At 39.8% G+C, this 25502-nt stretch overlaps 1 protein-coding gene across 1 annotated transcript; it reads left to right on the top strand.

Annotated features, from left to right (window-relative positions):
- Nucleotides 1–10448: 10448 nt before the first annotated feature.
- Nucleotides 10449–12440, top strand: LOC115054599 (uncharacterized). The gene is made up of 5 exons (XM_029519868.1): nucleotides 10449–10648; nucleotides 10739–10832; nucleotides 11383–11545; nucleotides 11881–11945; nucleotides 12099–12440. Exons 1-5 carry the CDS (start codon nucleotides 10449–10451, stop codon nucleotides 12438–12440), a joined length of 864 nt encoding a protein of 287 aa, XP_029375728.1.
- The last annotated feature ends 13062 nt before the right edge of the window (nucleotides 12441–25502 follow it).

Consider the following 25502-nt stretch of genomic DNA (forward strand, 5'->3'; position numbering starts at 1 on the left):
ATGTCTAAAGTAGACAAAGAAAAACTTGTTCAGGTGTTTATTTTCAGTAGGATAGATTACTGTAATGGTGTCTTTACAGTTCAATCAGGTAGCATCTGATCCAAAATGTTGCTGTGCAAGTCCTTACAAACACTGAATGATCTAGGACCAAAATATATACAAAACTTATTAGTTCCATATGAAGCATCCAGACTCCTCATGTCATCTGGGACAGTGCTACTGTGTGTTCCCAGAACAAGACCTACGGTGGCCTGGAGGTGCAAATCAAAGTGACAAATCAAGAAACACAACAAAAGAGAAACAACAACGACAAATCAAAAAACACAACAGCAAAAGAGAAACAACAAAAATGAACCATAAGGCAAATATCCTTCGCAGTTCCTCTGCGCTGCTCTGATCAGAGCGACATCCCTAGCAATTGTGTGTTGTACTTGACAATGGTTTGCCACAACCATATCACTCTGCCAATTACATTGACCTTGTCCTGTATTCACTTTGTAAATATATGTTAGTTCCTGATCATGATGAATATGTAACTGTGACATGCAAATATTCCTTGTATTACCAATTATCTGTACATTGATCTTTAAACATTACCCACTAACAGTCCACTTTTTTATTTTGCAAATAAATGTTGGTTTGATGACCACTGGGAAGTGGAGTGGTGTCAAGCCACAGCGTGGGAAAAGTCTGCCTTTCCACACATCCTGACATTACTGCCCCAGATCTGCTTGATCAGGCAGTGAAAAAAATAACATAAAGAACAACATAAAGAATCTGGTTTTTGTTCCATGGGTCCATACATTCATCTAGGTCATGCTGCAGAACATTACTGAAGTTAAATCTCAGTATGTAATTTCACTGGTGTTCATGGCTGCCATTGATCAATCCAGAGTCTCTCAGGTCTCCAAACAAGTCCATCCAAAACTGAGACCTGAGGATATGTTAGACATAAAGTGGCTTGTTTCACATAGATCAAAGAGAAATCAGAATGGAAACCAACTATGATTATTATTACCCAAAAGTAATCAACCACTGATGTAATTCAATTTTGGGATGGAATAATTCCTATGGATTCGTATATTCATATGAAACAGCTGAACAGTTGAAGTCTAATTCGAAACAGTGAGATTAAGCAAATAACAAGTTTCCAATTCCTTTGTGATTTGCACTTACAGGCCACTGTACAGAACCAGTGAAGCAAAATCAAATCAAATCAAATCAAATCAAATCAGATTTATTTGTATAGCGCCAAATCATAACAAAGTTACATCAAGGCACTTTACATATAGAGCAGGTCTAGACCAAACTCTTTATAAATTTATTTAAAGAGACCCAACAGATCCCCCGATGAGCAAGCACTTGGCAACAGTGGCAAGGAAAAACTTCCTTTAAGAGGCAGAAACCTCGAGCAGAACCAGGCTCAGGGGGGGGCGGCCATCTGCCTCGACCGGTTGGGTTGAGAGAGAGAGAGAGAGACAGGCAGGCAGGCATTGGAGGGTGGGGGTGTAGGCAGGAACATGTTGTTGCATGAAGTTCATGGAGTTGAGCTGTAATACAGAATTCATGCTATATGGGACCAGCAGGTGTTGCAGAAACATGGGATGGAGATGAGTCACCACCTGCAGGATGAGGACAGGGAGAGAGAGGAGAGGAACTGGGAGAGACAGAGACTTTGTCAGAACATGGTTAGTAAATGCAGTATAAATGCTTAGAACTGGGTGAAACTGTTTTTTTTTTTTTTTTTTAAAGCAGCATTTAGTTATTATCCTCCTCACCTTTGAAACTCCTACTTTTTTCCCACGGTTTGAACCCCACGGCTTATATAACGATGCGGCGTATCTATGGATATAACAATGATTCCACAATCACCAACGTGTTTCGAAAGGCTGGACTGCTGCATGGAGTGAACAGCATAACTTCACCGGTTACTGTGCCCCGACATGAAAGTGATATTGAGAGCGACAAGTACAGAGAGACTGAACAGGTGTGTGGCACTGAAGAAGACGACTTCAGAGGTTTCAGTACAGAGGAGGAGGATTAATAAAAAAAAAATTACTACTTTTCTGTTTTGTTCGATCCGCTGTTTTACGGCACTGTTTTTAGGCACTGTTTTTAGGCACCGTTTTGAAACAAATAAATTATGAAAATAAACATTTACAAAATATCTCTGTGTGAATATATTATTTCGCAACACATATATCTGCGGTTTATAGTCCAGTGCGACTAATATATGTAAAAATATTTTTTCTTTTAAAATCTTGTGGGCTCGGCTTATATTCCGGTGCGCTCCAATACGGTAATCATTCTATGTATGCATTTTATTTATCGTATACTTCTTTATTTCTTTCCTCTTCTTGTTACTTAAATGCTCTTTTATCTTGTTTTATTTCTCTGTACAAATATAATTCCTGTTTTTGTTTTTTGTTTTTTTTTTGTATGTTTTAATGCTTTTAATTTTCTTTTAAATCACCTGATAGTCTGTTTTTATGTAAAGCACATTGAGTTGCCATGTGTATGAAATGTGCTCTATATATAGAGCTGCCTTGCCTTGCTTTTCCTGGACCACCTTTGTACTTACACCACAGTGTAACACAACGCACAACACTTTCTGCTTTAGAGATAGTTTGGTTTTATGTTATTTACTATTGATGTCCAAAAAACCTTTTAACAGAGATACACCTTCCCATTTATTAAGATAGAACTAGCATGATTCATATGGAGGTTTGTGGTCTTCAGACACTGAAAGTGCATAAGCTTGCCAGGTTCTGTAGTGTAGTGGTCATCTCACATAAAAGTTCTCCAGTTCAAAACTGGGTGAAAAACTGGGTGCCTTTTGTTGCTTTTCAACAAAATCTTTACTAGAAAACAGCTTTCCATCAATTATGATTCTCCAATTCACATGGAAGTTTGTGGCCATTGGTGCCATGGGCCATTTAGTGACATCAGGCACTTGTCAGTTTTTGTAGTGGAGTGGTCATCATGTATACTTTACATGCCAAAGTTCCCTTTGGGTCCTTGAGGATAAAAGTTTTGTTGAAAACCAACAAAACCTTCACCAGAAATGCACCTTTCCATGCAGTAAGATAATCCAAACATGATTCATATGGAGGTTTGCGGTCATAGACACTTTTGGCAAACATGGCCCAGATAAAGCATGTCAGATATGATGCAGTCACGTTTGTACTGGGCCCAACAGTGAGTAACTCTGTTTCACATGTGTACTCTGTTTCACAAATGTTGCTGTCCAACAAAACATGATGTCTAAAAAACCTTTACTAGAAACACTTTTTCCCATGTCTTAGAATTCGTCAGACACAATTCATATAGAGATTTGTAATTAGATTTCTTGAAAGCCAAGCATGTCAGTTTCCATAGCAAAGTGTTCATCTTATGCAAATCACATGTGAAAGGTCCCCAGGTGGAAACACATTTGTACTCAGCCCCACAGTGACTTACAAAATCTATTTCACAGATTTTTTTTTTTTAACCTGCTTGCTCTTGCTGTTCAACAGAATCTTTACAGAAAAAAAAAAAATCACAAATTCCCCTGCATTAAGATAATCCAAATAAGATTCATATGGTGGTTTGTGGTCATTGATGCATTTGGTGGTGTCAGAAACTGAGAACGTGTAGTGGTCATCACATTCGTATAACGCATGAAGGGATCGCATTTCAAAACCAAGCAAAGGCTTTTATACTTTTTTTTTAGTATTTACTCTAAGTAATATCAATCAAACTGAAGTGTGGTGTCTTTGACTGAGTAGAAATGACATAATAGTGGTAGTGGTAGGAGTAGAGATATTTTGGAAAATGTAACTTAAAAAAAAAAATATATATATATATATACATATATAAACAACGTGGGCTACATAGATAACTGGAAGTCTTTCTGGGGGAGACCTGGTCTAATTAGGAGAGATGGTGTCCATCCCACCGTGGACGGGGCCGCTCTCATTTCTAGAAATATGGACGATTTTATTAGAAATCCAAAACCCTGACAATCCCGGGTCGAGACCAGGAGGCAGAGCCGCAGTTTAACACGCTCCTCTGCGCCTCAGTCAGAGCGGTCATCTGCCGAGAATAGAATAGAGTCTCTGTCTATGTTTAGGTCTATAGAAACCGTGTCTGTCCCCCGACCACCTAAATTTAGAAAAGTTAAAAAACCCAAATTAAACAGAACAGCAGCTAAAAACAAAAACCTAACTGTAATTAAAACAGCCAAAATTTAGTCTCAAATAACACTGCAATCAAATGTGGACTGTTGAACATTCGATCATTATCATCAAAATCTCTACTAGTTAACGATCTCATAGCTGATCACCATATTGATTTATTTTGTATAACTGAAACGTGGCTGCAGCAGGATGAGTATGTTAGCATTAATGAAGCTACACCCCCAACTCATGTTAACTTTCATATCCCTCGTACCACAGGTCGAGGAGGTGGGGTGGCTGCAATATTTCAGTCAAGCCTATTAATCAACCCCAGACCAAAATCTGGATGCAGGTCTTTTGAAAGCCTCACTCTTAGTCTCTCCCACTCGGACTGGAAAGGTGAAAAACCAGTTCTGTTAGTTACAGTATACCGTCCACCTGGTCTGTACTCAGAATTCCTATCAGAGTTTTCTGAGTTTATATCAGAGTTAGTACTTAGTACAGATAAAATCATTATTCTGGGAGATTTCAAGATACATGTTGATGTAGAAAGCGACAGCCTTAGTTCTGGGTTTCTTTCCCTACTAGACTCAATTGGCTTTTCCCAGCATGTGAATGAACCCACTCACTTTTACAATCATATCCTTGATCTTGTTCTAACTTATGGCATTGAAATTGACAAGCTAACAATTCTTCCCCAAAATTCTCTCCTGTCTGACCATTACCTTATTACATTTGAGTTTACTTTAATGGGCTCCACAGCATTGAGGAATAAATTCAGCTATAGAAGATGTTTATCTGAAGCTGCTGTGGCTAAATTTAAAGAGAACATTTGGTCATCATTCCCAACAATGCCATATCTAAATTTAAATGAGGATTTCTCCCATACGCAGGTTGATGACCTTGTGACTAGCACTATGGCCACACTGCGTTCGAATCTTGATAATGCCGCCCCTCTCAAAAAGAAAGTATTCAATCTGAGGAGGATGGCTCCCTTGCATAGTTACCAAATCCGTACCTTGAAGCAGACATCAAGGAAATTAGAAAGAAACTGGCGTTCCAGTAAGTCAGAAGAGTCTCACAGAGCCTGGAAAGACAGCCTAAAAACGTATAAAAAAGCTCTCCGCAGTGCTAGAAGTTCATATTACTCAGCACTCATAGAAGAAAACAAGAACAACCCCAGGTTTCTCTTCAGCACTGTAGCCAGGCTGACAGAGAGCCATAGCTCAGTTGAACCAGTGATCCCCTTAGCTCTAAGCATTAATGATTTTATTAGTTTTTTTTCAGACAAAATTCTCACGATCAGAGAAAGAATTTATCAGCTCTTGCCTACGTTAGATAAAAATCCCCTTCTGAAGACGGCAACTGCTGAATCAGCTGCGGCGCCTCTTTTACATCTGGAATCATTCTCACCTCTAAATCTCTCAGAGCTAGCTTCTATAGTTTCATCATCCAGACCGTCAACCTGTCTATTAGACCCAGTACCAACTAGCCTCTTTAAAGAGATCTTTTATGTAATTGAGCCGTTCATTCTAGATTTGGTTAATCTGACTTTATTTCTGGGTTATGTACCTCAGGCACTTAAGACTGCGGTCATCAAACCCCAGCTTAAAAAGCCTAATCTTGATCCAGATGTTTTGGCAAACTATAGACCCATATCGAACCTTCCATTTATTTCTAAAATCATTGAGAAAGCTGTAGCAAAACAACTACACGAGCATCTGGATGGGAACAGTTTGTTTGAAGAGTTTCAGTCAGGATTTAGAGCCCATCATAGCACAGAAACAGCGCTGGTTAAAGTCTCCAATGACATTCTAATGGCCTAAGACAATGGATCAGCCTCCATACTTCTCCTTCTAGATCTTAGTGCTGCATTCGACACCATAGATCATAATATTTTACTACAGAGACTGGAACATGAAATTGGAATTAAAGGAACTGCACTAAAGTGGTTCAAATCCTACTTATCAGATAGACATCAGTTTGTTCATGTAAACAACAGCTCCTCCTCATGTACTGTAGTCAGTCATGGAGTCCCGCAGGGTTCGGTACTTGGACCAATCCTCTTTACACTTTATCTGCTTCCTCTAGGCAACATTATCAAGAAACACAGCATCAATTTCCACTGCTACGCAGACGATACTCAGCTGTACCTATCAATGAAGCCAAATGAAGTCACTCAGATAGTCAGACTGCAGGCATGTCTTGAAGACATAAAAGTCTGCATGACTGGAAATTTTTTACTTCTCAACTCTGACAAAACAGAAGTTATTGTACTCGGTCCTAAGCACCTCAGAAAAATACTATCTAATCATCTCATCAGTCTGGACGGCATTACTTTGGCCTCCAGCTCCACTGTAAGAAACCTTGGAGTAATTTTTGACCAGGACATGTCCTTTGTCCCTCACATAAAACAAGTTAGTCGGGCAACTTTCTTCCACCTGAGAAACATTAGGAAAATCAGAAACATCCTTTCTCAGGATGATGCAGAAAAACTAGTCCATGCATTTGTAACTTCTAGGCTGGACTACTGTAACTCATTACTATCTGGATGTCCAAACAAATCTCTAAAAGGCCTTCAGTTAATTCAGAACGCTGCTGCACGAATATTAATAGGAACTAGGAAAAGAGATCACATCTCTCCCGTGTTAGCTGCTCTTCATTGGCTGCCAGTAAACTATAGAGTAGAATTCAAAATCCTTCTTTTAACGTATAAAGCTCTTAATGGCCAAGCTCCATCGTATCTCAGAGAGCTCATAGTTCCTTACTGTCCTAGCAGGCCACTCCGCTCTCTAGATGGAGGTTTACTTGTGGTTCCTAGAGTCTCCAAGAGTAAATCTGGAGGCAGATCGTTCAGTTATCAGGCTCCTCTTCTATGGAACCAACTCCCAGCATCGGTCCGGGGGGCGGACTCTTTAGTAACTTTCAAGACCAGGCTTAAAACTTTCCTGTATGACAGAGCTTATAGTTAAAAAGTCCTCTACTCTTTAGGTATGCTGCTATAGGCCTAGGCTGCTGGGGGAAGGACTGAGCTTCTCTCTCTCTCTCTCTCTCTCGCTCTCTGTCTCTCCCTGTCACCCTCTCTCCCTCTTTCTCTCTAACTCCCTCCTTGCATGCGCTGATAAAAACCATCCTTCTTAAAAAAAAAAAACAACAAAAAAAAAAACAGTTTCACCCAGTTCTAAGCATTTATACTGCATTTGCTAACCATGTTCTGCCAAAGTCTCTGTCTCTCCCAGTTCCTCTCCTCTCTCTCCCTGTCCTTATGCTGCAGGTGGTGACTCATCTCCATCCCATGTTCCTGCAACACCTGCTGGTCCCATATAGCATGAATTCTGTATTACAGCTCAACTCCATGAACTTCATGCAACAACATGTTCCTGCCTACACCCCCCCCCTCCAATGCCTGCCTGCCTGTCTCTCTCTCTCTCTCTCTCTCTCTCTCTCTCAACCCAACCGGTCGAGGCAGATGGCCGCCCCCCCTGAGCCTGGTTCTGCTCGAGGTTTCTGCCTCTTAAAGGAAGTTTTTCCTTGCCACTGTTGCCAAGTGCTTGCTCATCGGGGGATCTGTTGGGTCTCTTTAAATAAATTTATAAAGAGTTTGGTCTAGACCTGCTCTATATGTAAAGTGCCTTGATGTAACTTTTGTTATGATTTGGCGCTATACAAATAAATCTGATTTGATTTGATTTGATTTGATTTGACATATACATATATATATATATATGTGAAAGTCAAATAGTCTTATTTTTAATTTCGTAGTTTAAACTTTTCATCTTATCTTACTTTTTATCTGTACTTATCATTGCATTATGAGGACCACTGAGAATGGGATTCAGCTTTTCATCTGAATTTTCTTTCTTTGACTGGCAGAATTTGACTGCCATATGATCCAGATGCAGCAAATTTCATCAACGAAATAAAATAAACAATTAGTATCTTGTAATAAATAGATGCTACACCAACATTTTCTTAGCCAGTATAATTTTATACAACACAAATGCAGCAGGTAAAGCTGTTTGATTTATCAGCTGTTGGAACCTTACTGGATTTCCAGCAGAGGAGAGAGTGCAAAAAATTTGCTATTTAAAAAGGAGGCAACACAAAATCACTGGCTTTCAATAAAATTCAGTATTCAAAAAAGATGCACATAATTGTTGCTTTGCAGACATGGATATTCGACTGTGTCTCTGGCATCATTTTGTCAGTTTTTTGTTATGCAGGAGCATCAGCTTTGGACTTTTTGCGCTTAACTGCCATTATGTCCATGTAAAGAAAGCAGTGTGGCATCTTGCTTAGTTAATAACTCCTCAATAGACAATGCAACAGCGGGACAAACTTTAGGTATCTTTTGTGTACAGGCAGTAGTGGGTACTACTCCACTGTGTCGCAATCGTTTTGCCGCATTACAAGCGTACTCATCCGGTGTCCTTTTCTTTTTGCATCCAGAAGGCAATAAAAAGACCGCATCTTCTGTTTGGTCAAAATTATCCATGCTTTTACTGATAAAATCCCACTCATTATTTTCCAAAATTACCTTTGCTGCAATGGAAGCAGGCGCCATCATTTTGGTGTCAAGTGATCTGATTGTGCGCTGAATTGGCCAATGGAGCAATCTGTTTCTGCCAAGAAACAACAGCGGTGCTTGTGTTGACCCCTAGCCCTGTGTGTGTGTTGGGGGGGTGTGATAATACCCTGCCGCTACTGCAGACACAAGCACAGAGGCAGACAACTTTATCGGGTATTCAGCTCGGCTGCAGGATTTATTATAAAACTTAAAAAGTGACATACTGGTAAAAAGTTACTCAGTTTCAAAAAGGACGAGATCCATTGGTTCCATGAACACAACTAAACAAACCACGTTTGTGTCTCAATAGCGTTTCAGCCTCTCTATTGCACAGTGTGTTTTACCTCTACTCCTAGCAACGGTTCGATAGCCTAGCATAGCAGCATTCAGCAAAACATCTCCTATTTATACATTACTGCAAAACTACTTGTAACCTCTTTTTTTTTTTTTTTCTTAGTGTTAAGAATCTCCACTGAGGTCACACTCATAGAATAAAACAGGTCCTAGGTCCTCAGCTAAAGATGGTGAATTTGCTGGGGTTGTAATTAATAAATAGGGACTTTACTGGAGAGAGACAAAAAAAAAAAATAACTAGCGCGGTGCCTCCACTGAAAACTTACTATGCTATAATTTAGCATATATTACACAGCAAAAATTGGGGAGTTAACATTTCAGGGTTAAACATCTGGGAGTTGATTTTAACTCCCAAAGTGTAAAATTAACACATTTGATTTAAAATGGTGTCCAGAGTCGGAGTTATATCAGAGAGTGAATCAGATCAGTGTTAGTTTAACTCTGCTAAGACGTAATTAAGCTCCGCCTTTGCTCCCTGAACTTCACTTCTTCAGCGAGAGAAGTGAGTCAGCGCCATTTTCCTCCTCATGCATGTCAAACACGGTAAGTGAAATTTTGTTGAAATTCACTAAACAATTATGAATTGATAGTTTGAACTGAAGTATGTAAAATAATACGTTGAATATATATGCGTTACAAAGCCTTGTTTGTCGGACTGAACAGCAAATTTGTCCACATGTGGTGAGCTAGCAAGATATGGTACTGTTAGCTTAATTAGCTAACCGCTAATTACTAAACCTGTCTGCAACTACCAATGACAAGATAACAACAAGCTGCTGTTATCTTTTTTACTGTATAAAGTCTTGTTTGAGGCTGGAGTGAACGGTCTTGTTTTATTTTTGTTAATGCCTTCACTGTAGTTGACCATGAAGGTTGCTGTTAAAAACATGTCTCAACATGTAGACATGAGTTTACATGAGTTTCGCCTGTCTTGTGTGACTGGGACTTAACTTACCCTTATTCCTGTTACTGTTAATTTACTTTGTGAATGTTTTTTGAATGTCCAAGTAAAAAAATGCTGGTTCAGGTAAAGCACAACAGACAGCAGAAGTATGTGAAGTTGGCTGAGGTAGAAGGACAGTTTGACTTTCGTCAATTCCACGAAAATGGTAAGTTAGGCTATTTTTTTAAGCTTGACTTAAAAAAAAGTTTAAAAATACACCCATGCTATTTTATAACCTCTTTCTGCAAGCTCATAATTTGAAAAAATATTCACTTTTTAGGAGCTGAAATTAGAGAATTTACTTTTTTCTCAAAAAATTGTGCAAACTGATGTCAATTATCGAAATAGTTTAATAGTCTTATCTTACTATCTTGTCCAGTCATTGAAAGATTTTGCCTGCCACCCGATGCCCAAATTATTTACAAGGATGCAACAGGGACCGAAGTTGATGCAGAAATATTCAGCGACCTGGTTGGACAAGGAAATGTTGTTGATTGAAACTGTGCTTAGAGGCAAGTCCGGTGGTGAACAAGTACTACAGGAGTACCAAAACACAGAAACCCTAACAGATGCTGCAAGAAGGCAAATGGTTAACATCCTGGTGGCTCACATGATTGATAACCATGGGTATGTGTGTTTCATATTCTTTTTATTTGCGCCAAATAACTGCTTGGCCATTGCATATATTTGGATTACTAATTTACTATGCCCTCTCAGGAACCTCCCCACTAAAGCAATCAGAGAAGAGTATGCTCTTGGTATAGTGACGCTGTTCCCTTCCCTCAAGGATCCATATTCCAAGAAAGGCTATGTAAGTCATTATTATTATTGTTTGCATGACACTTGCATGTTGTGATGCAAAGTCGTGTGCACGACATTGACATTTTAATTCTGAGATTTGTCATGAGCTGAGTATGACAATGCATTAATTTTTTTTCAGGAACATTTCTTTGATGCTGCAAGCAACACAGGGTACATTTCTTGGCGTCTGAAAACAGTCCAAAGACAGATTCGTCGAGGGTCTGCAACACCACCAAATAGCTCCATTGACATTTCTCCAGGAGGCCCAAATTTCCAAAGGACTGTTAATGTTGACGGGCAGCTTGATGGTGATGCTTGCCAAGAAGCCATGTCTTTGCTCAACTACACCACAGACAAATCCCTGATTTTTCAGAAGATGAGAGAAACCTTTCAGCACCGTCAGAGGCTTGTTAATGATCCAGGCAGAACTGTTGATATCCTCTCCACCTTCCCAAGATTCTTGGATACGAAGGGATTGGTAAGTTTTGAATCAGATGTTTAAGATTCCTTGAAATTTTAAAGTATTTCCAGTAGTATTAATTTAATCTTCCTTCGTAAAGGTCAATCAAGACTTCACGCTCCTGTTTGATGATGAGACATCCTCCAGACTGCTTCAGAAATGGGATGTGTTCTTCAAGCCAAACATCATAAAAGAGGCTAAGCAGCTCACTTCAACACCAGAGTTGCAACGCTTGGTGCAGTCAGCAGAAAGTCCCCCAGGAAGTGACCCTGACGAGGCAATGAGTGAGTTGTGTTTGTTTTGCTTGTTAAAAAGCTTTACTTGCTGTTACAGTTGTTGTTTTCATGATTATATGATTAAAATTGGTGTACGAGCACATTTGTTTGTTCTGTGTATCTTTTTGAAAGTTCTGACATTTGAGATAAATGTGGATAATGAATCGCTGTTTAAAACTCTTAATGCCTACTTGTAGTAATTCAGACTTAAAGCATTCAATTTGAATAGTCTTCAGTTGATTATTGTAAGTCTTTGTTCTCAGCCTTTGACCAAGAAATGGCCTCCCTGTTGTTGCTGATACATCTCCTTCCACCACCACCAGGGGGGTTGAAGTCTCCAAAAATCAGTGCGTGTGATGCAGTTGAGATACTTGTCATCTTTCATCAGGTAATTATTTTATTAAGATGATTTTTATGATTTAATATGTAAATGAGGGTTGTTAAAAAGTAGAGCAAATTGAAGTTATGTAGTATAATGTAGTTTTCTCTTGGGGTGCACTTTATTCTTGTCTAATGTCCAGTTTTGTTATCTCAACTCTAGTCATGCTGCAGTTTGGAGGAGCACCTCCGCAACCAGCAGGGTCGGCAGCCGTACCTCCTCGCTGTTGGGCGTCAGAAGAGCAAGATTGACAGCTTCTACATCTCCATGGATAAACATCTCATCCCATGCCAGGCAAACCGCTCCCTTGGGGCATTCGATGAAGTTTTCAAAGCACATTTTGTGTTTAATGTGTCTTATGATGTTGCACTTGTGAATTTTTACACATTTCTGCAGACAACAGTGTATAACATTGATGTGGGGAAAATGAGGGAGTCACCCAGAGTTAAAGAGCTAAGAGCCAGACTACTTAACCAGCCAGTAGCACTCTCACTCTGTGAGTAGGAGACAATGCTGACCTGTTTCATGTGTCAGAAGTTGTATCCCAGCAGTCAGCAGTTGATTTCACATTTAAGAGTTAAACATGGTTACTATCCTGGACCCAAGTTCAAATTGTTATGTTCTCAGCAAGGCTGCAGGCACCAGTTCTTAACCTATGCAGGTTTTTGGAAGCACCTTAATAGTGTTCAAGGCAGTGTTCAGCGAATTGGTCAAGCTTCAACTCTTGCGTGTTCCTCTAGTGGGGTAGTTGCAACTTCATCTCAGGCACATGCGTTGGAGGACCAAATTAATCCCCCAGATGAATGTAGCTCTACTAGTGTTCCTTCTGAGAGCAATGATTCAGGACTTTCTAAAGATCAAACCAAAGAAATGTGTGCATCCATCGTGGCCAAATTACAGGGGAGTGGAATTTCTAACAGTTTGGTATCCTCAATTATAGGAGATTTGGAGGAGCTTACAAGTGAGCTTCACTCCCAAGCAAAGCATACTGCTATTTCTGCTCTACCTATAGGTGACCCCAACATATCCGTGATAAATGAATCTTTTGAAATATTTGAAAACCCATTCACAAGTCTGAATACAGAGTGGAAACGAAATAAATACTTCCACCAAAAGTGGGGAGTTGTTGAGCCAATAGAAGTAACACTGGGTGTGAGACTTGACAACAGACGAAACCAAAAATCTGGTACTTATGATCAAGTACCTGTGAAGGATACTTTTATATATGTACCGATTTTAGAAACATTGAAATTCATGTGTAGAAATCCAGACATTTGTGTTATCCTAAAAAAAGAGTGTAGATCAGAGCCAGAAACTTATTCTGACTTTTTTGATGGAAGTTATTTTAAAACACACCCTTTGTTTACAGCAAAAAGACATGCATTACAGATTCAACTGTACTATGATGATTTTGAAACAGCCAATCCCCTAAGCTCCAAGCGTGGAATTCATAAAATTGGCTGTCTTTATTTTGTTCTTAGAAATTTGCCCCCCAAATTTAATTTGGTTTTAATGAACATTCATTTGGTATCACGTTTTCATACACAAGATCTGCACAAGTATGGTTTTGATGTTTACTGGAACCGTCCATAAATTATGTAAAAAAACTGGGAAGCCAAGGGCTAAGTCTTCCATTTTCAGATCAGCCAGTATATGTATAATCTAACAGATCACTGGAGATAATCTAGGGATGCACACAATTCTTGGTTTTAATGAGTCATTCAATTGCTGTCATTTTTGTCGCCTTTGTTTGATTGAGAAGAATGATTTTCAAACAGTTTACAGTGAGGACGATCCTAAGGTGATACTTTGTGGAAAAGATGTGTTTGAAATGCATTGTCAGTCTCTCCAGGAAAACCCACAATTGAAGTCACTGTATGGTTTAAAAAAGAAATCTACACTCAATTCATTGAAGTATTTCCATGTTTGTAATAACTTTTCATTTGATATAATGCATGATCTTCTCGAGGGTGTGGCTCAGTACGAGATCAAATTACTTTTTGGATATCTTGCACAACAATTTATTTCAGAACAGGACTTGCTTTCCAGGGTATATAGCTTTGATTATGGATTTTTAGAACGAAAAAACCGTCCCACAAAGATTATTTTAGAGGGCACAGGCAATGGTATTGGTTTGAATTCTATTCAGACTTTGTGCCTCGTAAAAAATATTCCACTGTTGTTTGGTGACATCATTCCTCCAGGTAACAAAAACTGGAATTTGTTACTGTTGTTACTTCAAATAATGAACATAGTTTTTTTCACCTTCTCTCACTGTAGGTATGACAATATATTTAAAGCATTTGATTATTGACCACCACAAACTATTTAAGCTCTTGTATCCACATAGAAACTTGATACCTAAGCATCACTTTATGATCCACTATCCATCTTCTATAAGGAAAATTGGTCCCTTGTTTCATATGTGGTCCATGAGATTTGAAGCCAAACACAAGTTGTTTAAAGATTATTTTAAAAATTTCAAAAACATCACCAAATCACTTGCTAAAAAGCATCAAATGGCTATTGCTTATCACTGGGAAACATTCAACCTCAAACAAAATGAGTACGGACCAATTAAATCTTTTTCCCTCAGAGATGAGAATGTGGTCAATAATGAAACGCTTCAAATGATCCTGTCAAAAGATATTTTCTCTACAAGTTGGGTTAAAATTGATGGTGTAGAGTATAGAGCTGGACTTGTTATATGCTGTACTATGGGAGAAGACATGCCAGTCTTTTGTCAAATAAGTGATGTACTTTTGGTTGATGATCATATTTTTTTTCTGACAAACAAGCTTTTCATAGAGAGTTTTGATGGCCATCATCATGCGTTCAGAGTATTGCGAAGTGAGGAAAGGTGTGTTATAAAAATGTCAGAGCTCAAATTTTATAAACCGTTTGATATTCAAAGCTCACACAACATTTCAGATGAAACTTTGTACATTATACCTTCGTTTGTGATGTTTTAATTCAGCTGTATGATTGACTGCAAGGGAGGAAAAATAAATGCTAGTTTAAAAAGGATTTTGTTGATTGGAGTTATTTTATATGCATATTAATTTTAACACTTTTCAGTGTTGATATCTTAACACTTTAAGGAGTTAAATGAACACTACCCAAATAGTAAAATTTTAACCCTGAACAGTGTTACTTATATAATCCCTTAGTGTTAATTTAACTCTGTTTTGGGAGTTAAAGAAGGAACTCTGGCAAAGAGTTAAATGTTTAACTATTTTGAAAGTGTTAATTTAACTCTGGAGAGTGTGGAGGTATATAAACCCTCAAAAAGTGTTAAAATCAACTCTGTGGGAGTTAATTCAACACTGGACTTTTTGCTGTGTATGTAAGCCCTCAGAACTCAAGTGAATGCTTTGCTCTGAAAGAATATAAAACCACAATATGTAAAAGGTGAGACATAAACATTTTTTTTTCTTTTCGGAAAATATAATGAAAAAAATAGAAACTCACAAACAAACACTTCTGGTGTACTTTAAAATCACAACCGTAAAGCCTGAAGTTTTGAAACTGCTTTCTTCAATAGAAAAGTTTAAAGTTCACCTTATCAAACCATTTATGAACTGTGTAACTGTTCCTCAAAAGAGTCTCCTTTTAACCCTTGTTGTTACTGCTCATAAATGAAATGGATATATTCCAAATAAACCTGTAGTTCACTTTCTTTTAAACCATTCCCTTATGCATAAGTTGTAATAACTTGAAATATGAAACCAGAGCTCTATGTACCCTCAAAACACAGTAACAATACCCACACCTGTATCAAGGTATTTTTGAACAGGCCACATAAATGAAAATGGTACTATGAAAAGTCTAACCCAAGCGCTTGGATAATTTCTTTAACCGTTGGGGCCCATTTGAAACGTTGGTGCACATGTAGTTTGTATCCCGTTATGAAAAGTTAACTGTTGAAACCAAGACAGTTCACACCGTTGTGTGTCTGTATCCTGCACTCGGCTTCGTTCCAATGTGAAGTACTCATGCAACCTCCCGCCGTGGATGCAACAAAGTTGCCGCGTGAAAACGATGTCCAGGCAGCGCCGCAACGACTCCCGTAGCTCCGGCTACCTGCGACACACTCTTGTCCTCCGCTGTCTCCTCATCCTCACGACCCGCACGGCTGTGATGTGGCTTCCTCCTGGGGTTACACAGTCTAGATATCTGCCACTAAGCTAACTAGCAACATGCGAGCACGATGCCGCGGCTCGGAAAAAAAATGTTCGCCGTCGTGTAATTTCTCACACTCGACTGAGATACAGTAACACAGTCTCTGGGTAGTTCAATATCTGGACCAACATTAAGGCCGAGGCTCCAAAACATTTACTCCTCGCTCTCCCGTGGGAACGGAGCCACCCTCTGCTCTGTCCCGGGGAACTCTCCCGTCCTCCCCCTTCCAGAGAGAATACACAATCGTTTCTCCTTTTTTTTAGTAAACATGAAACCTTAACCCTTTATCATTGTTTTTAATTTATTTATTTTTTTAAACCGTAGAACCTTTTTAAACCATATAAGGCATGAATTACGGATTTAACATATAAACCTAATTTATTTTGATCTTGACGACTGCAAAACTGGAAGAACAAAGGATTCTGGGAAATAAAGTCCAACTCTACCCCATCTCTACCCCATATCTCATCTTCTGAGATATAGATGGATAATGCACATACAGTATTTTTAGTCTTAGTAAGATTACACATCCCACTAAGAATAACAAATGAATATCCGTGCCCAATTTTTTAAGGACCCTACATACTCAATTCTAAACATTACACCTTATCCCTAAGGGTTCACAAACGCTTAACCCTTACCACAGTATTACCACAGTAGTTGCATGTATTTTAAGGAACAATTAACCCACCTGTAGACACAAGCAAAGAGGCAGACAACTTTAGCAGGAGTTATTATGTAGCGCTGCCTCTATGGGACTTTAGGTTCTTCCCAAGCTCTATGCACCTTCTGCTGACCCTTCTGAGGATTACACTAACACCTTAACCAGTAAAATACAATAAAATTTGTATTTTAATCGCTATTTAAGACACAGGAGAATAAAAAACATATATAGAGGGGTGTCTAGTTTTAACCAGATTTAACTTATTTAACGTATTAATTTAACCATGGACTGTACCATAGTCCCATAATGAACTGAAAAATTGTCCCATGGACTTTTTAACATCTACTGTATATTTAATCTGAATGTTTATTCATTTTAAACACATTTTAAACCTTTTACACTCTGATTTTTTTTTTTAAAGAACTGTTTTTACCCTTTACACTCTCCCCTGCTTTTTTGAATGTCTCCTGACATTTGTCTATGATGAGGGACATACTTGAGTCTACAAGGCATATCAATATGTCTGGGTAAAGCTACTACTACAACTGTAGTAGTAATGGTATGGAGGTGTGAAGTATGGAAGGGGAAGAGCACTGAAATGACTTGGGATAGAATAGCTTGGCATTAGTGAGTTTACTCGTGCATCCCACTGCTGGTATGACAGCTGTCCCAGTGTGCCATAGGTGAACATCTGTCTCTCGTCTGACAGCCTCAGCCTCCGCTTGGTGTCCATCCTCCTCTGCTACCATGTCCTCCAGTAGCCTGTCCTGTGGTTCCTCCTCCAATGCGACATCCTCAAGAGCTCTGTCCTGTGCTGGTGGTACATTCTCCCCCTGGTCCTGTGTGTCCACTTCTTCTCTGACAGCAGGGTGAAACTCACAGGCCTTTAGCCTTTTCTCTGTCTGTGGATGGTGCTCTGCCTGTTGGGATCTCACTAAGCTATAGCATGGGATCTCCTGGTAAACATACTCCTCATCGCTCCAAAGCAGTTCATTCACTGGCAGAAGTAGGTTACGATGGAGCACACGCAGTGTTTTAGGTCCTTTTTCAGATGGCACTTTATTCACTGGGCTACTATCAACTCTCTCCACAACGTGGTGCACTACCTGCTCCCAGTAAGCCCACAGCATGCCAGGCCCACTTTGCTCTGACAAATTCACCAGCACTTGGTCACCTGGCTGAAGAACACCCCTGACTGCTTTCAGGCTTCATGCCTCGTGCAATTGTAGGCATGCACAACATTTGAAAGGTTATCTTTCCACTGACTGTTTTTTTCCTCTTCTAGTGTACGCATCATCTGAAGAAGTGTTCAGTTCAGTCTCTCCACCGGGTTACCCTGCGGGTGGTAAGGTGTTGTTCGTGAATGCCCCATACCTGCCAGCTGCTCTAACTTGCTGAACAAACTATTCTCAAACTCTCTACCCTGATCATGGTGGAGCTTCTGAGGATAGCCGAAGTGAGGGATGAAGTCCTGGAATATCTTATCAGCTGCAGTTTTTCCGGATTTGTTCCCTGTTGGGTACACTTGGGCAACACGTGTGAAATGGTCATCAAGGACAAGAATGTACTTAGCCTTAACTCTGGTCCAGCTGGAGATAGTCGATACACACTAACTCAAATGGGCTGCTTGTGGAGATGTGTCTCATGGGCGCTCTCTGGGGAAGATTAGGACATTTCTGTTTAATACAGGCACATCCTTTGTTAACATAGTTCTTTATGTCATGCTGCATATTGGGCCAATAAAACCTTTCATGGGCAAGATGGGTTACCTTCTCTGCCCTGACATGGCTCATGTCATTGTGCAGTCTTTAGCAACATTGGTTTCAACTTTTCAGGGAGAACGAGCTGCTTGTGCTGTTCAGTCTGTCGGTAGAGGATCCCATCATCCACCACCAGCTTATTCCACTCATACAGCAGTCTCTTTGTTTCTTTCCTCATGTGTCTCGTCTCTTTCGTTAGGAGTCCAGTTTTGCAGTTTTAGAGAGACAATTTCCTTGATGGCTGGATCCTCTTGTTGTACTGCACAGATGTTTTCTGGTGTAACACTGAGAATGCTGTCAGGTGGCACAACATCTGTATTATCGCCAACACGCTGCAAAGCTGCAACCCAAGGCATGTCATTCTCTTGAATTGCTTTGCTAACTTGCCACAGTGCAGACACAACCTTAGGTGGCATTGTCTGTGTGTGCTCTTCCATGTTGTCCAGGAGTTTCACAGGGTACCTTGACAGAATATCAGCATCTGTGTTCATCTTTCCTGGCCTGTACTTAACATCAAAGTGAAAGTCAGCCAGTTCACCGACCCATCTGTGTCCAATGGCATTTAGTCTGGCAGTGCTGAGGACATAATTCAAAGGGTTGTTATCTGTGTATACTGTAAATGTTGGGGTGTAATACAAGTAATCTCAAAACTTATCACAGATAGACCACTTGAGCGCTAAGTGGTGGTAAGTTTACCAGAGTGGAGATGGTAATTTCTCTGGCAGGAGTTAGAGTTCTTGAGCCATGCCCTATGACCTTCAACTTATTGTCCTGACACTGGTATAGCACTGCTCCTAGCCCTTCATTGGACGCGTCTGTGTACAGTATGAATGGGAGGTCAAAGTTCGGATAAGCTAGAATGGGTGGATTAGTTAGCATGTCCACTAGCTTAGTGACGACATCTCTGTGCTCTGTGTTCTGCTCTCCATGTGATGGGTGTTTTTGAGGGGAGCTGCCTTTTATCTATGTTCCTAGCTCTGCCTTCATCTTTATTCATCTGGTTCTTAGTATTATCTTCACCAGTTTCGGTGGGTTTCTGCAGCAGCTGAAACAGCGGCTTCACCAGTCGAGAGAAGTCTTGGATAAAGTAGCAGTAGTATCTCAGAAATCCCAGCAGGGATTTGACGTCTCCAACTGTGTGTGGCTCTTTTTCTTTCAATGCAATCACTGCTGCCAAATCCCAATCTTGACTCCTTCTCCAGACACCAGTCGGCCAAGGTAGCGAACCTCTCTCTTAAATAACTCGCACTTGGTTGGTCTCAGTTTGATGCCGTGTTCTCTCATGCGGTTGAGAACTTGTCTGAGATGGTGTATGTGATCCTCAAAAGACACTAAGTAGCACAAGACATCATCAAGGTATGGAGCCCAACATTCATTGTGGCTACCTTTCAGCACACCCTCAATACACCTCTGGAAAACTGCGGGTGCGTTTGTCAGGCCGAATGGAATACGTATCCACTCGTACAGCCCCCATCATGTATTGAAAAGCTGTGAGGTGTCTGGATTCCTCACTCACAAATCTTTGATGGTATGCACTGCCTTGATCCAGGATGGAAAACCACGTATTGCCCTGCAAGCTGTCAACGAGGTCTTGAATTTGTGTCAATGGATGACGATCTGGAACAGTTTTTCGGTTCACCCCTCTTAAGTCCACACACAGTCTCAGACTCTGGTCTTTTTTTCGGACACAGACCCCTGGGGATGAATAAGAAGACAGATTTTCGGAGCCAACCTCGGTCGAGGAGATTCTGCACAAACTCTTTCACCTCCTTATACAAGGGCTAGGGTATAGAGTTGTAGCACTTCTGAACTGGGTTGTTATCCACAACATTGATCTTGAACTGTAGGTTGGGTATACAGCGTGTGTGTGACTCAGCTGAGTTGCTGGTTCTCTCACTGGTGTTGTTTGTTGGGCTAACCTGTGCAGTGCACAGGTGTGCGTCACTGTTTGACTTTGCTGGCTGCTGGGAAGATAAACAGGGATTTACTGGCCTGCTGTCAATGATTTCTTCAATACAGCCTAAGACTGTTTGTGGTGATAGGAATATGTCATGCTTGGTGGAGTTACAGACTGAGACTTTTACAGCTTTGGAGGTTCCGGGTGGCACATGAACCAATGCAGGAAACAGTTCTAGCCCCTCTGGCAGGAGACTCTCCAAGGCGGGTTAAAATAACATTGTTCCTCCCTTTGGCTGAGCAATCTATTGTTTTAGACTGAAAAGCGCGATTTTGAGATTGGATTTTTGGATTTGAGGCGAGCGAACCTCGACACCAGACACAGGCGCTGTGCAAGACATGTCGGGCGAAAGTTGCCACATCCAGTGGAAACGCAACCAATTTATACAGGGACTTAAAAGTCCACCACATGCATTTTCATGACGAGTGCGTGGCGAAAAAGTCAAGAGAGATGTCGAGAGAAATTTCTACACAGACCAAACAGACAACAATTACAGCTTTGTTTGCCAGTGTAACTCCCTATGATATAACCAGCCGAAGACACCGGGAGATAACGACAGCTGTAACGTGCTATATTGCTAAGGACATGGTGCCCGTCAACACAGTCACCAAAGAGTCATTTACAAGTCTCCTCCTCACACCTGGATAAGCAGCATGTGCTTCCCTCCTGCACATATTTCAATAAGATTGCCATCCCACAGCTGTACGCTGAATGCAAAGAAAATGTGTTGAAAGAGCTTGAAAATATAGAGTATTTTGCCGCAACTACAGATCTGTGGTCAAGCCGAAGGACTGAGCCATACCTGAGTTTCACAGTGCATTTTATAAATGGAAATTTTGAGTTGCAAAGCTGCTGCCTGCAGACAGCATACTTCCCCACTGGCCACACCGGAGAGAATATTGCTTTGGGATTGAAAGACTGAAGACTGAAATGGAACAGGACCAGGTGGCACAAAAGGTAAGTTGTATTGATGTGGAATTTTATATTATTAAACCATAAAAAGAAACAGAACAAGTGATATTTTTACTACAATGATTGCCATTTTTTAATGTTTATATACAATGTCATTTGCCATGCCCAATTTGTCTTAATCACTCCAGACAGCAAAACATTGACAACTCTTATCACAGTGTTTTGCAGGAAAAGAGGGCTTGTGTCAGCACCACAGATCCCATGCTCCAGAGTGCAGCAGAGGAAGAAACATCCACCGCAGGAAAGCAAAAGCGGTCATTGGGCAGCTTTTTGAAGAGCAAGGCTGTCCCTGCTCCTTCTTCCATTGTGCAGTTGGAGGATGCCATTAAAGCAGAACTTGACAACTATCTCATGACTCCAACTATCGATGGAGAGCAAGATCCACTGGCCTGGCAGAGAGTCCACAGTGTTAACTTTCCAATGCAGAGCAAATTGGCTCGTAAATACCTTTGCATGCCAGCAACAGGTTCACCATCCGAGAGATTGTTCATTGCTAGTGGAAATATCGTCACATGTCAGCGCTCATGCCTAAAACCATCAAAGGTTGACATGTAATTTCTCCCTTTATGACCAGTAATTTTAATGGCAGTCCATCACCACAAATAACTGTTTTCCAATCTGTATGCTTTAAACTAAGCATTTTGTTTATCCAATTGTACATTCGTCATTTTATTCTTAAAGTTTATTTCTAATTGTTTTTCGTGTCATGTTCATTCATTGTTTTAGTTATTTATTTCTTTATTTTGACAATCCCTCATGGATATGCCACTAAAAGCATTTTTGGGTCAGGATTCAATTAAGACAAGCAACGATGGCATGTCACAGCCTTTCAGAACAAGAACAAATAGCTTTGCCCTGAACAAAAGCTTTGCGGGTATTTAATTTCCAAACAATTTTGCAAATCATTGCACATTTTCTGTCTTGGCTTTGGTGAAATTGTTTTGTTGCATGGGCTAATGAGAGCTGACTTCACCACCATTGCTCGATAGTGGTCCCCTTGTCACAGTTTGGATTCTAGTGTTTGGGTGGGAAGTTTATAGCATACACTGAATTATCAGCAGAGGTCCCCTCCTCTCCAAAAGCATGCCATTCAGTGCTGGTTCAATAAAAAGCATCTTCTCTCAAAGAGGCTTTAGGCCAAGTTCCTACAAGTCAAGCTGCTTAAGGTCTGTGAGTTTGGGAAAGTTTTTTGATAGAAGCCAAGTTATTCCCAGAAGTGTCCGTTCAGAAATAAATGGTGCCACATCTGATGACAAAACCTAGTAAAAATGCAACAGCTCAAATCACTATTTTTTTTTTTTATTACTCACAACTAATTGATATCATCAGCTGTGCACTTACAAGATTGGAGAATATGTTCGGCATGAAATTGTATTTACTCATCAACGACACCAATTCAATTCCAGTTGTGTCCTTCTGCCAATTGAAATTAGTTCCTAACCAGTGAGCATGACTTATCTGACATGCATAACCTCTTGTCTAGTAATGACTGCAAAGAGTAAAAGAAAATGCACAAATTTCCTTGAAAACTGCAAGTCCTTTTTCATGCATACAAAAGTACCGATGTAATCAATTTTGATCAACATATTTTCATTATGATTTACCAATATTGTAGTCAGCACTGTGTCTGACATGAATGTTGAGTTTCCCTCATTTCCCTCATGACTTGTGGAATCTAATTTCAATACATCTGGCTGTCATCAGCTGTCAGTCAGGCTCAACCCCTGATTTAACTTTGAAAAGGCTCTTGATTTTTGACAACTTGCAGGCCAGCGAGAAATTTCCCTTTACATTAGCAATGAGGCTGTCAATGACAAATCAGAGAGAAGGACGGGGCAACTGTGTAACTTAACTGCTGCAGATCATTTGGCATCAGTTGTGCAACTGAATAGAGCTGATTATGAGTCCAAAAAACATTTCACAGAAACATCATTGACTTTTACCATATGCACCCCCTTTTCTCCCAATGCCTACCAAAACACTCGACAGCGAGATAAAAGATAAAGCCCAGGAAAGGCGTTAGGCTTTTATGCAATATTTTAGTAAATTTGTTTTGCCATGTTTAATGTATTATTATTTTAAAAGTGTTGATATTGTGAAATCTTGAAGACAGTTTTTGGGGGAGAAGTGTGTTTTCTTTTCATGTAGTGTAGCTGTGTCTCGAATTGCTTGCTCCCATTGTAAATTGGCTATTTTGAGTCTATAAGTGTGTTGGCATTGACAATTACAGCAATGTGCAGAGCAGCACAAGTACCCAGATGGTCCACTCAAAACTATAAAAAATTGAGTGTTTCCAAACTTGTGAAAACTGCGATTGAGGAGGTGCAGATGGCAGCTTAATACAGCAAAGTTAAAATGCTTGGCTGAGCAAAGCAGCCCGCCAAAACTTTGATGGGCAACAGTTGTAATCATATTATCTGGTCCTGATTCCTGGTGAGGTTTGGGACAACACAGCCCTGTTGCCCACTGTAGGACATTCAAATGCCCCTACTAAAGTATTGAGAAATAGCCCAAGTCCATCTTTTCAAATCCTCCTATCAAGTTATGCAGCTCCAAGAATTGGAAAAACAAACATATAATTGGATAACCAGGCCAGATTCAAATTGTCAAAACTAAATAAAATTAAGGTTATACAAACTAGTCTTTATTTAAAAGGAATAAGCTCAGGTAAATGCCTTCAGGGCAACTTACTATATGATTCACCATAAAGTATTGCTGCTCCTTTTGATGAAGATGTGGCAATGTATGAACATGGATTTTGACCATCAAAATTTCAGAAGCCATAAAATTATCTGAGCTATCTCTTGTTGCATCATTAGGATGTGGTTGATGATACATGATTGTTGTAGCTTATTACCGACTAAGTAGCTTAAACAGCGACGAATGACTACACTAAAAGGTGCCATTTAGTGACATGTTACTCTTGCAAGATGAGCTTGGTCTCGAGACACAATCATATAATCATATCTATTTTAAGCAAATTTTAAAAATTAGCCTATGGGGACAACTAGCTTTACCCATTAAGACTAATGCTAATGAAGTCAGAAAGAGGTGATTTTAAATCATATTAATGTGTTTTTTGTTTCTTAAAACTAAAGATATATAGTCACAAATATCAGCAAGTCACTGAATATAAAATACACTTTTCTCTATAAATAAAATAAATTAATTAATACAAAAACATGGTGGCATCATGGTTGGTTGCCACATAGTATCAACACTTAAAATACAACAGTTGAGAAGTGTGAAATACCCTAACCCTAACCCTAACCCCCCTCTTGTTCACAAGACTTGCAGGCAAAGAAAAGGTACCTATTAAGAAAATAGAGTTTAAATTTGAATAATCTTTATGCTGTGCATGCCATTCATATTATAAGTAAATGACAAACTGAATTTTAATAAAAAAGTAGTGATTAATAAGAAAGAGGTTTGTTTTTTTTTACTTCATAAAAAGAATACACAAAAGTTTATGACAATTATAGAGGGGAAGCAAAAAACTCAATTAAAAGGAAAGCTCTACTGCATGGCCCTAATGTTATTACCCAGGGACAACAACACAACACAAGCCTGGTGTTGCATGAAGGGCCTTATTAAGATATAGGTTCCTTCAAAATGTCTTTTCTAGAAGGAGCAGTCATGAGGACACACACAAAATGCTCTCCAATTATGTCACTAGTATTGCAAAAGGACTAAATGTGAAACATGAGGTTTTGTCTGGCTTCAGGGCAGCACTCATGTTGCCCTCGGGATGAAGAGATCCTTTTGTTTATTGTCATCATTGACAAAATATCTGCAAGTCAAGACTTCAGATATCAGAGGTAATTGTATGTAATCTAGTATGTAATTGGACATACTTGAAATAAGTAACACACCTATATGGAAGGAATGTTTTCAGCAGGGATAGTACTTTCTGGATGTGTTCACTCACCCTTCTTTTAAAGGAGTGAAGCATTGAAGCACTGTGCTGTGTAGGGTTCAACCGTTGATTGGTTGAGGCAAAACTTTGCATCTCTCCTAAATATTTTCCCCAA

Source organism: Echeneis naucrates, chromosome 14, assembly GCF_900963305.1.
Source record: "Echeneis naucrates chromosome 14, fEcheNa1.1, whole genome shotgun sequence".
NCBI classification, from domain to species: Eukaryota; Metazoa; Chordata; class Actinopteri; order Carangiformes; family Echeneidae; genus Echeneis; species Echeneis naucrates.